The sequence below is a fragment of the Camelus dromedarius genome, chromosome 14, assembly GCF_036321535.1.
Source record: "Camelus dromedarius isolate mCamDro1 chromosome 14, mCamDro1.pat, whole genome shotgun sequence".
Classification (NCBI taxonomy): Eukaryota; Metazoa; Chordata; class Mammalia; order Artiodactyla; family Camelidae; genus Camelus; species Camelus dromedarius.
In genome coordinates, this window is record NC_087449.1 from 55,268,270 (window position 1) to 55,282,912 (window position 14,643).

At 34.4% G+C, this 14,643-nt stretch overlaps 1 protein-coding gene across 2 annotated transcripts in view; it reads right to left on the reverse strand.

Moving 5' to 3' along the window:
• KDM1A (lysine demethylase 1A) overlaps positions 1 to 14,643 on the reverse strand; it is a 54,825-nt gene that overhangs the window by 27,159 nt on the left and 13,023 nt on the right. The window contains exons 3-4 of one of the 2 annotated variants that reach the window (XM_031464315.2): positions 6,318 to 6,377; positions 1,231 to 1,364 (exon numbers count right to left, since the gene is read on the reverse strand). In XM_031464315.2, the coding sequence (XP_031320175.2) occupies positions 1,231 to 1,364; positions 6,318 to 6,377 (194 nt within the window). The remainder of the gene's footprint in view (positions 1 to 1,230; positions 1,365 to 6,317; positions 6,378 to 14,643) is intronic. The other variant, XM_064493941.1, reaches the window with a different exon arrangement.

Below are 14,643 nucleotides of genomic sequence, written 5' to 3' on the forward strand. Positions count from 1 at the left end.
AAAAATGACAATTTTGTCTAAAATCTACTTAGAACAAATGTTGACATGCTACACACAGCTGATTCAATTATAAGACAAATCAGCCTCAGAAATACACATTAAGAATTTTCCATTCACTTTAAAAAAATCACCCTATTTTTCTTCACAAAAAAAGAACCTTTATTCTGTACTATAAAAACCTACCAATCACTCTAGCTAACTGGCATTTAACAATCCAAATTTAGCAGTGGTTTCGCTATCTAATGGTCAAAATAGAGACGTTAGTGATGGCTAAAAAGACATCTTTGAGCTTATTCAAAACAGCTGAAATTACAACATAAATTTCTTCTATTTTGTATTACTCCAGAGTACAATGAATATGTTCTGAATAGTATCCTGCCCTCCTCTACTCTCTAGGTATGGAATTTCTGATGAGTAAAGGACATGAAAGAAAAATTCACAGAATACAAATGACTAATACATGAGAAAAAACAATTAGTCTAAGTAATCAAAGAAATGTAAAATAAATGATTTTGGTCTATTACAGCAGCATAGATCATCACCGTTTTAATTACAAAAACAGGGTGGGTAATGAGGGTGTTAACTGGGTTAGCCTCTCTGGGAAGTAATCTGACAACATGTATCAAATCTTAAAAAGTGTTTGTACTTTTTAACAAGATAGTTTTCCTTCTAGAACTCTATCATAAAGAAAGAAGAAGAAGACATAGAGCCATGAATGTATAAAGTTGTTTAGAGCTTCATTATAATAAGGCAAAAAAGCACATTTAACTGCCCAACAGTTAAAGTACAACCCAACTGTCAGACAAAATACTAGGCAGACATTAAAAGTAATCATTTAGCCAGAGGAGGAGGATGAACCAGATGCGAAGAACAGAGTAAGGGGTTCTCTTATCCTGGGAAGAAAAGACAAAATGACTATTTTAGAAGTATATTTCTTTAAAAAAAAGTTTAGAGATTCTTATTGTGTGTTCATGAGGCTATGAGGAATGAAAAGAATCCAAAGACTGCATGGAAGTAGGATCTCAATTTTGTAAAAACAAAAATTAAATATACATTAAAAGATATCTGGAGGAAAAAAATAATTTTTAACAGTAGTTATCTCTGAATAATAGTATTACAGATAATTTAAAAATTCTTTCCTCTCTTTCTATTTTCCCCACCTCACGTTCTGTATAAAAGTAACATGCACCTTTTCCAATCCAGGTAGAAAAAGCTGACATGGAAACTTACTGTACGGTTCCTAATAAATAGAAAAACCTTCTGTGTCTGCTGTGGTCCACTGATGATATCTGGAAAACACGCTGCTTCTTGAGAAGTCATCCGATCATGCGGAAGTCTACTCTGGAAAGCTGCACCCTCTACACCTAGCAAAGAAAAGCAAAGGACTTCTGGGAAAAGTGCAAGTGAATATAAAACTAAAAATAATGATTATGCCTCAAAATTCTCTTTTGTCTGAAGAACCTCTGTAAAGCTTTGCCTCATATGCAGACTGATCTCAATTCCTTAAAAAAAAAACAACCTCAATTTGCTCAAAAGCTGAAACATTGTTAGAATTTAGTCATTCTTCTGAGTTTAACATTCCAAAAATCAGACTTTACTATGAGTGAAATAATAAACCTTATAAAACATAACAAGGCATTTAGAATATTTTCTTCACCTACCAAAAAACTTAATAAAATTAGAGGATATGCTAATTAAAATTACCATCACTGATAGTATACAATAAATTTTAAAACTGAAGAACTAGAGTAAAGGAAAATTCACTAACAAGAAAGCAAAAGAGGCTATGGGGTGAAAAACACAATCCCATGCCTTCTTTTAGTACGACAACAGGGAACATGAAGAGGACGCTAAGGTTTAATAACCAACAGATGATCTCATCAATGGTACCATCCATTAATTCTCATAATTCAATGCTGACAAGCAGTGAGAGCAATTAAGCAGACGACAATGATGAGGCAGAAGCAAGCAAGCAAGCAATTTTCTGGCAGAAACATCAGAAATGCTTTACTACACATTGCAAATAAAGTATGCCACTGCATATATTACATATACATACAGTATATGTATACGTATAACCTATATAATAAGTATAATTCTTAAAACTGGATATTAAATTGATGTTTTTATAAGCTGGTGGTTAAGTATATCTTTATAAGATGTCCTCAGAAATACATTTACATATATTTTACTTGCATTTCTAAGATGATCTTATAAATATATACTTAATCATCAGCTTCTGAAAATATCAAGACACAATTTAAAGAGTTTCAAAATTCAATACTAATGAAGTAATTATATTGGTAATCAAATAAGCACCAGATAACCACAGTCAATCATTTCAAAGCACATAAAACAAGTTGGGAGCACTGATAACAGAAGCAACATTAAAGGAAAGGTATTAGTAAGATTCGGAGAAACAGTAAGATTCGGAGAACAAGGCAGGTAAACATGAAACTTAGAAATACAGCTAAAGCTATTGAGGTATTGTTTCCATAAAGACATCCAAACACTACCTAGAAAAAAATAACGGTTAACAAGAGGTCAAGCAAAAATACCTAATGCTAATATGGGCTGCACATTAAGAAACACTGTTCTTGGAGACCAGGAGAAAAACTCAACCATCCACAGTAGATAATGAGGGCACAGACACTGTATTCACAACACTAAACTGAATTAATAATCCTCACATTTAATGATTCTCAACCTAAAATTAAAGACTGTCAGGATAATTAATTATTCCTTAAGGAAAAAAATCACAAGTAACAGCCATATTGTGGAGGGTGGAACATGAAATTAAGGCATGCAAAGAAGAAATACCGACTATCAGAGGTATAGGTTATTTCAGTAATGTGAAATTCTAAAATTATACAGCTTTGATGTCCCCAGTCCTGTACTCCCAAATCGGAATAAACAAAAAAAGCCAAGACCCAAACAAAACATGCCACATTTATATGGAACATTATCTACCTAATAATCCTGAGTACTTGGACCAAATACCTCTTATCAAGTTACTTCTTAGTATATTTCATGAGTTTGTACCATTAACAAGACCACCAATGAAGTCTAGAAACTCTACTTCTCCCTCCCAAAAATAGGGGTAGTTTTCTTTCTTAGCTATATTATCTTCTGTATGTTTGATAAATAATCACTGAATATCAATCCTACTGCAAAATACTATTGTCAATGACAGCCGGAAAAATCATGTGGGAAAAAACCCCCACTAAATCTTATATTTGGCTCCTCAATCCAAGTGTTTGAACTATCAACAAAAATCACTCCAATATAGCTGGCTAACTTTGGGAAATCTGGAGAATATATAACAATTAAGAAATTTTATTCATATAAGTCATGTGACAGTTTTAAACTATATTTGAATCAAACATTAGAAGTTTAAAAAAAGGAATTATTAAAGAAGCCAAAAGTTGTGACATTAATGTATATGTGGAATAACATTGCTCTCCACCTCTATCCTCTACATAACATCTAAAAACCCTCCAATTATTCTTATAAGTAAATGAAATTTTTAAAAGTGAAAAGTGATCCCTATAAATTCTCAAGAATTACTGCCTGCCTTCTGGTTTTTAGAGATAAAGACTATTATTTCAAGGAAGGAAACCATTATCAAAATCAAGATGAAAAGTATACAAGATAAAAAATCTAACCTTTTTTCAAAGAAACAAAAATGTTAATTTGGAACCTAAACTGTTCAGAAGCTAAATCAAAACATTCTTTTTGTAAAATATTTTCAAAATGAACAGACCACTCTGGATGACCTAACTCTTAAGTAGATCCTTTAGAGGGAAGAATCTTATGGAATACAATAGACTCCAATAATATTAAAAGTACCAGCAGTACACATAATTCACGCCTGGCTCTGGAATACAGTTTTATAGTTTGGTGTTTGTGTGAACTTACAGAATCTGGTGTTCTGAAAATTTAGAATGTTTCAAAGATGCTATTTTAATTTTTTAAAAGCCCCAAGGATGCCTGCACACCAATCTTGCCCTCTGTTCAATTCTTCTTTCTCACCACTTCACAAAGGAAATTTCCAGCATCATCTTTCAGAATGCAGTCATGCTAAAGCAGAACTGTCCCTTCTAATAGTCTGACTGGCTCATATTTCCTCTGAAAACACAGTAAAAGTAGTTAAATATTTAAGGGAATAATTTAGACCTTTCCAGATATATCAATGAGAGAGGCAGAAAAAGGGAATGTGAGGGAAGACACAGGCCATCTATTCCATAAAATCATTTCCCTGATTCTGGTATGACACAGGCAGCATCTTGACTAGAGTTAAAGTAGCAGAGATATTTAACAGAAAAGAAAAGAAAGCCTCCATGAGAGTTACTTGCCTTTTTTCTCCCTTCGTAAAGCAGATAAAACAAACTGTAACTAGATTTCTAGCTAAAAAGTGAAAACAAAAGCCTGATAGGATCTACATATAAACTATTTCAAATTAGCAACTACAGATAACACCATATCCAGTCCTATAATAGTTTAAAGATATAAAGAATAAAGAATAGGGGGAGAGAAAAAAAAAAAGGCAAATTCTATGATTTCTTATGCTTTAAGATTTTTTATTTTTAGGGTAAACACACACTTTAAATGATTCTATGAAGAATAGTCTATGCATAAGAAATGAGACCTCTGGGTTCTCACTCTTCCATTGTTGGTATATACCTGGTTGAGTCATTTAACTGTGTTTTAGGACCTAACCGATAAAACAGAGGTGATCCAATACCATCTGTATGAAGGCAGAAGGCTAGGCAAGATGACCTCAAGTTCCCTTCTAATTTTTAAGATTTAGGATATATCAACTTGATGTGAATTTTTAAGTCAAGATAAGATCCTGGTCCCAAGATATTCATGAGGGTCATTTGGCTTTAAGAAGAACATTGATCATTTACAAGCACATGTTTTTAACTCTGATCATCTCATAAATGTAGTCTTGTGAACATGACAAAGATCTGAAGAAGAGATCTTGAAGAGTTCAGAATAGTCACCACTGTTCCTGGAAACACTTAAAACGCATGTTCTACTAATATTAAGTCAGTAGCACCACAGTTTTATATGAAAGTTTGCTTTTACTTTCAGCAATACAACATAGTGTTTACTCAAGCGAAAGAGTAAATTTATTATTCATGTAAAAACAAAACAAAAAACAAGAAAACTCACTTCTTCGGGATTAAAGTTCAAAAGACTATATCCCTGATCCTCAACAGTTCCATAGAAGATCCGATTGTACATTGTTTGATGAAAAGCATTCTTGAAGATTTATCTGCCAGATACAGACTCTAAATGAGAATTTTAACTCCTCTAAGATAACCATATACTGATTACCAACCTCCAATCCTTGGGACAGCATTTAAAGACGTCTACTTCTAACATTCTGGATCCCCTAAGTACTAATTTCTGTATTATGCTGAACTATCTTTGTTTCAATAGAGTAAAATACAAATATTCCCTGGACCTCCTGTATACAAACTACAATAAATAAATTTTAAAGTAGACTTAAGAGTTGAAAAGTGACAAACTTCAAACCTATTCCAAGTCTATCAAAATGTATACATAAACCAGTTTTGAGCACTGGAACACACAATAACATCCTTTAAGAGGCAAGGATAAAATCCAGACATTCTACTTTGGATTCCTGAAACAAACTTTAACTGTTCCAGATGGGCCCCAATAAATCATTTAACCCTTTACTTTTTCTTTGAAGTTAAAATCTCATAGTTGGTCTGAAAGCAAAGAGCACCTCGAGCAGACTTTTTAAAAAAGATCTATTTTCATGTGAGAAACAAAATGTTTACAACACTGCAAAATGACTGACTGTAATGTTAATTGAAAAACCTGTATCCAATACCACTTAACAACCATTTCTAAAAAGAGTCACCTGCCTGCATAATTCCTCTGACTAGACCTGGGATGCCTTTCCATCCTACTTTTCTGCAGGCTTTCAGCCTACGGCTTCCCCTCTCTGTGTATACAGCTGTATTTCTTTGTAAAGGTCCCAGGACTCCTAACTGTGTTTTATTTATTCTTATTGTAAAGGCTGCTGGGGAGAATAGTACCCGCCATCTCCTCAAAAACATGAAGAAGAGTGGAGGGCTGAGATCGGCCTGAGGACTTCAAAAGGTTTGCTTGCCTTTGTCCTGGCTACACTCTCTCCTATTACACTCCTCTGTCCTGTGGGTTAAAGGTCCCCTGCGCTTCTGGCTAAAACGTGGGTACCACAGCCAAAAACACTTGCAAGCATCAATCCCTGACTTGGCGGCTCCTGCTACTAAGTGGCAAGCATCTAATGCCACCCTCACCTGATGCTTGGCCGTCTCCATACCCTCCAGAACTGTCGTCTTGAAGTCCTCCTGCTTGCCCTGTGGAAGGAAAGAGGAGAACTCAGGGACCTTACTCCATAAATTGAGATAATATCTGGACATAAAGGCCTAATAGTTGGTGATTCACGAATTCACCACCAACTAGTAAACCCATATTCAGAGAGCTCCTTCTTCTGGAATCAAGGCCCAAGGAACCACATTATAGTCTTCCAAATTCTGGTCAGGAAATTTCAACTTTACATGCTGATTATTACTGAAAGGTAGCAGAAAAAAGGACAGAGTGTTTCTACTTGCTAAATCCTTGCTGTTAATCAAGGGTGGATGCCGGGGGAAGGGGGGGATTCCAAATGTCTTTTACTACTCATTGCTAGAATGAGAGTGGGTGTGACATGGGCTCTAGGATCTGGAGTTGCAACAATGATCTAGCGTCTGCTCAATGCCTCTTTAACTCTATCTTTCTATCTATAAAGAATAGACAATAAGCAAAAGATACCATTTTAATGAAAAATTCTCCCCTTGACTTCAAAGAAGGGATGACAACTAAAAGATTCAGTTCCAAATGAAGTTTTATTTACTATACATACTAGACAGTACCAGATCTGAACATGCCAGTGCCTCCTCAGTAAAACTTTACAACACACCGTAAGACACCCTGCAGTCATATGCCAAGTACTGCAGATAGACACAAAACAAGGGGGAACGCCAGAGCAGGCAAGATCATGGGGGAGCTTCTACCTCAAGCTACACAATAACCCTGCTAAGAAATTTTCCTCATTGGTTCATGTACAGAAATAACATTCAGAAAAGTATCAGAGCTTGAAAGTTCAATCTGAGAGAGTCAGAATAGATCGTCTTCCAGATCCTTACAAAATCTATCACAAAGACAGCTGCTATGACCCTCTTAAGCTTCTAGCCACCTGACACACTATGAGGAAACTACAGTGTGATATTTGGAAGATATGAAACACCATTCCCCAATGATCTAAAATTTGACAAGCTTAGCAAGGGAAAAGCAACAAATAACATACAAGGGAACTCCCATAAGGTTTTCAGCTGATTTTTTCAGGCCAGAAGGGAGTGGCATGATGTATTTAAAGTGATGAAAGGGGAAAACTTACAACCAAGAATACTCTATCTATCCAGTAAGGCTCTTGTTCAGATTTGACGGAAAAATCAAAAGCTTCACAGATAAACAAAAGCTAAAAGAATTCAGCACCACCAAACAAGCTTTATAACAAATGTTAAAGGAACTTCTTTAGTCATCAAACCATAAAGAGAAGAAGGGGAAGAAGATGACCTACAAAAGATGGCTTCGGCAGTTTGAGGTCTTTTGTGGTTCCATATAAAATTTGGAATTGTTTGTTCCAGTTCTGTGAAAAATGTCGTGAGTATTTTGACTGGGGTTGCACTGGATCTGTGGATTGCTTTGGGTAGTATGGCCATTCAGATAGTGTTGATTCTTCCAATCCGAGAGCACAAAATATCTTTCCATTTCTTTATATCATCTTCAATTTCCTTCATTAGTGTTTTACAATTTTCAGAGTATGGGTAGCCTCCTTGGTTAGGTTTATTTCTAGGTGTTTTGTTGTTTTTAAGGCAATGGAAATGTTTATGTCAGTTGTAAAGTTCTGGTTTTTAAAGTGAAAAAAAAAATGAATGAAGGGCCACAAATGGCAAAATATCCTTCTTTTTTATGGGTGACTTGTGTTCCATTGCATATATATGCTGCATCTTCTTTATCCATTCATCTGTTGATGTGCACTTGGGATGCTTCCATATCTTGGCAATTGTGAATAATGTTGCTGTTAATAGTGGGGTGTATATGTCTTTTTAAATTGATTCTTATTTTGTGTTTGGCTTTGTTCCCTTGATAGCTATGTAAGTTTAAAAGGCTAGGGCTCTGAATGTTCTTAGAAACAATGAAAGGTACATATATGTAAATTAAAAAGTATGTGCAGTAAAAATAATAAAACCGGACAAGTTTCATTAAACAGTTTATTTTAAAAGAATTTCAACCAGAAAGCAGATTGATTATTCTACCATTTGAGTTAAAAGTGAGCAGGAAAGTAAAACTAACATAGCCCCCTTACTGTAAGAATGCTCCCAGATCTGTGAGACTTAAAGTGACATTTTCACCTTTAAGTATATGAAGGTGTTTAAGTATAAATGATTTTTGACATTAGAATGTATTGCTAGATGGTATATGCTCTGCTTTGGAAGTAGAATAGAATCTCACTCTAAAATTATTACACATTCTCTTGTATGAAGGGTCCTTTAAGTTCTAGAAGGTTATGCTTCTCAGACAAGGTACAAGGTATATCATTTGTTGTTTACAACCTTTGGAAAAGGGCATGTAACTATGAAGAGATAACTCTAATTATGAAATTCAAACTGAAAACTTATCTTAAAAATGCAGGCTCTACCTTTAAAATGTTACTTAAATTCAAAATGTTTATTCTTAATAATTTATGGATTTATTCATAAAAAAGTCTTTCAGAGTTAAAAAAATTTCAGAGTTAAAAATTGTTGTCATTGTTTTGTTTGGTAAACTAGATCAGAAGATTGAACTATATTTTAGAAGCGAGGGAAGAGGGGCTCATAACAATGAAATAAGTAGTTTCTAAGAACAACATTTAGGCATTAGGAATAATACAGCTCCTCTTTCTCAACTTATGTTTCTGGCTTGGCAAAGAATGAAAACAACAGTCTCTTGTCGTGGTGGCATCTTACCACTCAAATAAGTAAAACAAAAACAAAAACGAAAAAAGACTTTCAAGCTTGCTATTAAGTCTGGATTATTTTACCCTTCCTATTTCTATCATTTTCTTTATTCTCCCACTATATGTCATACAATATGCTGTTTACTTTATTGACTGATTTTTTTTTTTCTGTCAATGGTACTTAACAGAAATTTGGATTTCTTATCCCTGACTTATGTGCTCAAAAAGTCAACAAGGTTGCTCTTTTACAACAAGGTAAAGCTCTTTTTCATCTTCTGCTTTTAAAAAAAGGAACTAACAAAATTCTTCTAAAGATATTGTTCTTTGATAAAAATATGTAGGAGAAACATATGGAAAATATTCAATACTCCAGAAAGATTTTTTAAAAGGAATCTCTCGTAACAGCAGAAAAGTAAAAAAAAAAAAAAAAGAAAAAGAAAGAAAGAAATTAAACTCCAAAGTACTATTTAAGCAGAGAAAAAGGAGAAAACCAAGCAGAAAGTGTTATAAATATGTAAGAAATGACAGAAAACAAAAAGTGCTTATAATTAAGTAAAGGAAAAATATTTCTGACTTAATGAGTATTTATAACCTGCTTGAAAGTAGATAAGGTTGCTATTTTCTCTCTAATCAAAATATACTCAAGAATATTTTGAGGGTGCCCACTTCTCAAAAACAGCTGAAAACAGCCCCATTTTTATTAGTGGTACTCTAGACCAATACACCGTTTTCTTAAGAACAGCACACATACAAACGTTTGCAGCTAACTTTCCATCCAGGTAGTATCTCTGATGAGAACATACAAAATGCCATATTCATTTGCTCTTTGGGTCTTTCCGGCCTAGAACTCTACTTCTGATAGTGGCACAAAGACATGAAACAGCAGGCAAGTATGAGTGTTATCTTCCGGGAGCTCAAATTCAAAATAGAAGACGAAAATATACAAAAGCAACTGCTTAACATCACCTTGATTTTGGCGCTTGAGCAAGCTGACTTCCTTTTGTTTTCATTCCCACCACAACCCACTCACACACAAAATCCTCAAGTTTGAAGTAGAGACCTTTAATATAGTTTATTTGTGCATATCTTCTTCAAATTGAAAATAATACCTTTTCGGTTTACCTTACATAGCAGCCTTTCAGTTGTCCTCTAATAAATCTTCTGTAGATCTGCTTAGTTATTCTTGAAGGACAGTGAAGTATTTCACTTAAAGTCACACTACTGGATGTTTTCTCATCTTGATTCAAATTCTCAAGAGACCACTCTGATAATATCTTAAGAGGAAGCCTAATACTTTCAAGTACTTTTATCTGGCAGGCACGAAAGTGATAATAATTGGTTTGTTGTTCCCAGAACGTACTGAACAACATATTCATTTCATTTTGACTATTAAATTTCTTGGAATCACAATCATTGATAACTTTTGCAAACATTTTGAGAAATATCTAAATTTTCCAGGAAGCAATTATTTTAAATAGAAAATCAACTTATCAAAATTTATTTAATCAAAAATTTACCAAATTTACAGAATAAAAGTGACTGCCAAGGATTGACTTCAATCAAACCTGACAAACTGGCAAAGGAAAAAACATCTCAAAAGTCAAAACCATCTTTGAATACATAGCTTCCACTATACTAACATGTCAGTTGAGTTTCTTACTTAAACCTCACAAATTCACTGTTTACTGAATACCCATCCAAAATCTGCCAAGCACAAAAAAATAGTAGAATAGGTTGAGTCCTTATTTTCAAAAGGTTTATAATCTAACAGAGGAAAGATGAAAGATATCCAGAAAAAAACTTTTTTTTTTTTTTTAAAGAAAACAAACTAACACAGACTTAGGGAATCAGGGAAGCTTTTCTGAACAAATCCAGAGAGATGTGGACAGACTCGGGGTGTAGGGGGCAGGCAACGAAACCACCAGCATGGTCCAGAACATTTACAAAAGCAAGCAGAAAAGCACAGACATGGTATGTACAAAGAACCACACAGCACCCTGCTTAATGAAAGAGAAAGTCTCAAAGAGCAGTGGGAGGTCCCACAAGGTAGGCAAAAATGGGCCACCTTCAGGGCCAAAACTTAAACTTGATCTTAACAGTAATGTAGAAGAACTCTATGACTTTTAGCAGGAAAGCAATGAAACACAAGTGATAGTTTAAACTAATCTGGTCACTTTGTACCAGATGGATTAGAGGGAAAACGTGACCTAGATAAAGGAGATCCAATCAAAAGACTACTGAAAGAATTTAGATGTGAAGTGAAATTCACTAGAATAAAAAGGTAGCAGTAAAAACGGTAAGGCATAACAAGTCAAAGAGATTGTGCACAGGAAGACACATGACTTTAAAAGAGACTTGATGAAAGGGATAAAGGGCTTTCAAGATGACTCCAAGCTTCCTAAATTCAGGAGAATAGTAATACAATGGACCAGATGAAGAATCTGGGAGATACGATAGTAAAATTAAATGGAAACACACTAAAGATGGTTGGAAATTAAAGACTAGAACTCACAAGTGATAATGGGAATAAGAAATTTTAAATTAGCATGGAGTTACCTTAGAGTTTGAAGTAACTGTGATTAATCTCATAAAGAAAGTCAGTTTCAAAGAGGAATTGGTCAACATAAACAAATAAAGAATAAAAAGAAAAAAATCTTGAGAAAAACTTGAGTTACTGGTGACCATCACCACTCCATGCTACCTTCCTGTCCTGGATGCAGTGAGAGGTGGCTTTAAAAACACCTTTAAGTATACCAGTCTTGATGCATCTCTTTCCTGCTAACTTTATGATTATGATTTTTGGCAGAAGAAATGAGCTACACAGTTCAAAAAATGCAAAGGAAAGTAAACTGGGCTTAAAGAGGGTGACTAAATTAGCCTGAAGGAAGAGCCTCAGGGGTTCCTCTGAAGCACATCAGAGGCATTTTAAAACACCTAACACTGATCAATACTCTCCAACAAAATTATCCAAAATGAAACCTCCAATTAAAGCAGCAATCCTGGGGTTACACATTTAAAATATTGAACTGAAATAGACAGCCTTCTTAACATCTAGAAAGCAGGAAAACGGTACTGACTGAGGTAGGAGCCTGCCTGGAATTTTCTCAGCGTACCACTGGAGGAGCAAGTAGTAAGCACTGCTTTGCTTCTGAAGACCTAACAGTGGGGCATAAACTGAGATTCTCAGTAGCAGGAATCTCATATAAAAGAAAGTAAAAGCCCTACAAGCTAGGGAGGAAAGGAAAGATTTTAGAAACCAACTGGAAGAACTGACTTTTTCACATGCTATTTCCCTCCACATTCCATAGCAGAGATTTTCCTTACTTATTTTGTTGCAAAATCTTGGTTTGTAGTTCACTTTTCAAAATGTTGCAAAGAAAGTCTGTAATTCAGATGCTATGTTATGTTGCTCAACTACCAAGCTTAAGCTGTGTTTGAGTAGTTTAAAAAAAAAAAAGCTTATTTTTCTAGTTATTTACCTGTTTTTAAAAAGGCCAATATGGAATTTTATTCTGGACCTGCTATTAAAAGAACCATTATAATTTTTCACAACTGATAACCATGAATGTATATCTCAACAGGAAAATCCCCTTTTCCCGCTCTTGTAACAGTTTTTCAGAACTCTGGCTATCTACATCTTCCCGGACTATGAGTAGAGAAGCTCCTTCCATCTTAAATACGATTTGAGTCTACACTGCTATGAGAAAGATACAACTTCTTAGGCATTAATTAATCATATGTGCTCTTCTATCTTCAAATATCAGAAGATGCTAAAAACCCAATAACAACAAAAACACAATCCTATTTTCATACCTTTAAAACTTTTGTGATCACCAAATATTGCCAAATTTAACATGTTATATCTCAATAGTTGATACATGGATTTTTGTTATTTTCTGAGGAGAGAAAGTCTATATTACAAAGTATCAAGATTTGCCATTCTTATGATTTAACATATAAAAGCTTAAAGAATGATCTATTTTGTAAAAAATGATCTATTTCATACTATTGAAAATAGGTTACCACAAACACCTGCCAGTTCCCAAAAGTGAGAGTATGCATATCAACCTAGTCCATAACCTAACCTGATTTTTTCCTGATTAAAACACCAATCACCCTATTCCTGGTTCAACTCTGTTTAATAAATGTAAGATATTTGTACACAAAGGTGGAGTCCGTATTTTCTCATCTGATCCTCATATCAAGCCTCATTTTGCAGATAAGAAAATCGTCATAGACAAAGTATCCTGCTCTTCTATTTTCCACGATCACACCAAAGGATGGTAGCAAAAAGAATACAAGGAAATTATAAAGTTGCTTGACTAAATGAATTACTATTTTGCCTTAATTTAAAAAAAAATCAATAAAATCACATCATTAAGTAAAGCAGCTCAACCTCTCAAAAGACCAAACAAAACTTGGTAGCATTTGATTCAGTGGTTCTTATTAGCCAGTAAACAGTTAAAACAGTTAAAAATCAAGGCTCTCAAACTGCTTCATAAAAGCCTAAATTCATTCCCTCATATTTAATGCAAAACTTCAAAAATCCAAATTTGGGAAAAACATTTAAAAACAACTTCTGAGATCTCGCCATAATTTGAATACACTTTTATTGTATTGTTTCTTCATAGTTGTCAATTAGCATCTGTAATACTAAACTGGACTGTGAATTCTTTGCAGGAGGACCTAGTTTTTAGCTTGAACCCTCAGAATCCAGTACCATGCCTGGAACAAAACATGGTAGTTTTATAATTAACGTATGTAGAATAAAGTGGATGAGGCGCTACACATTTGAGGGAATCTTATTTTGTGTGGGAAATGTCTCTATTTTATTAAAAAAATTTCCCCTCCACACTACTAGTTTCTTGTTGGCTTTTTCTGAAACTCTTTCAGTAAGTAAAGAAGGATTTGAAGACTTCCTTCCTTCCTTTCTACTCTTTCTGCCTCTACATCCCTGCAAATTTTTTCCTGAAATGTAACATTTAAGAGTATTTTACATTACATATACATTCTTTTATACATTTATGTATATATTTGTATCTCATACTAGGCTATAAATTATCTTAGAGTGGAGACCATGTGTTGTATAGTGATATATATCTTGGTACATTTTTAGTTATCTCTTAAAATATAAAAATTTTGTTGAATTGATCTAGATTATCTTTTCAGCCTGTGACATTTTCCCCCAGCTCTCTAGTAAGTTATTCTGGAGCGTAGTTCCAAATCAGAACACTGAAATGATGCTATACAAAAAAAAAAAAAAAAAGGCAAGAAAATTAATGTTTTCTAAATGTAAGCATCATACTTCACATAATGAGAACTTAAATGGTTTCAGGCACTTAGTTGACACTAGGAGGCCAAAATGGCAACATAAACAACCCTGTCAGGGATGAGTTTCCCAAGCAACTTCTAGAAAATCTACAAAAGAGGGTCTCCTGCTGGGTATGGGGGCATGCACTTATAGGCATGGAGAGAGGAAAGCCTGGGAGAAGCCACCTGAAAATACTTACAGCATGATAAACAAAACTATTCACCTGAACTCTGACCATAACTCTACATGCTGCCAAACCCAGCAATCAGTTTGA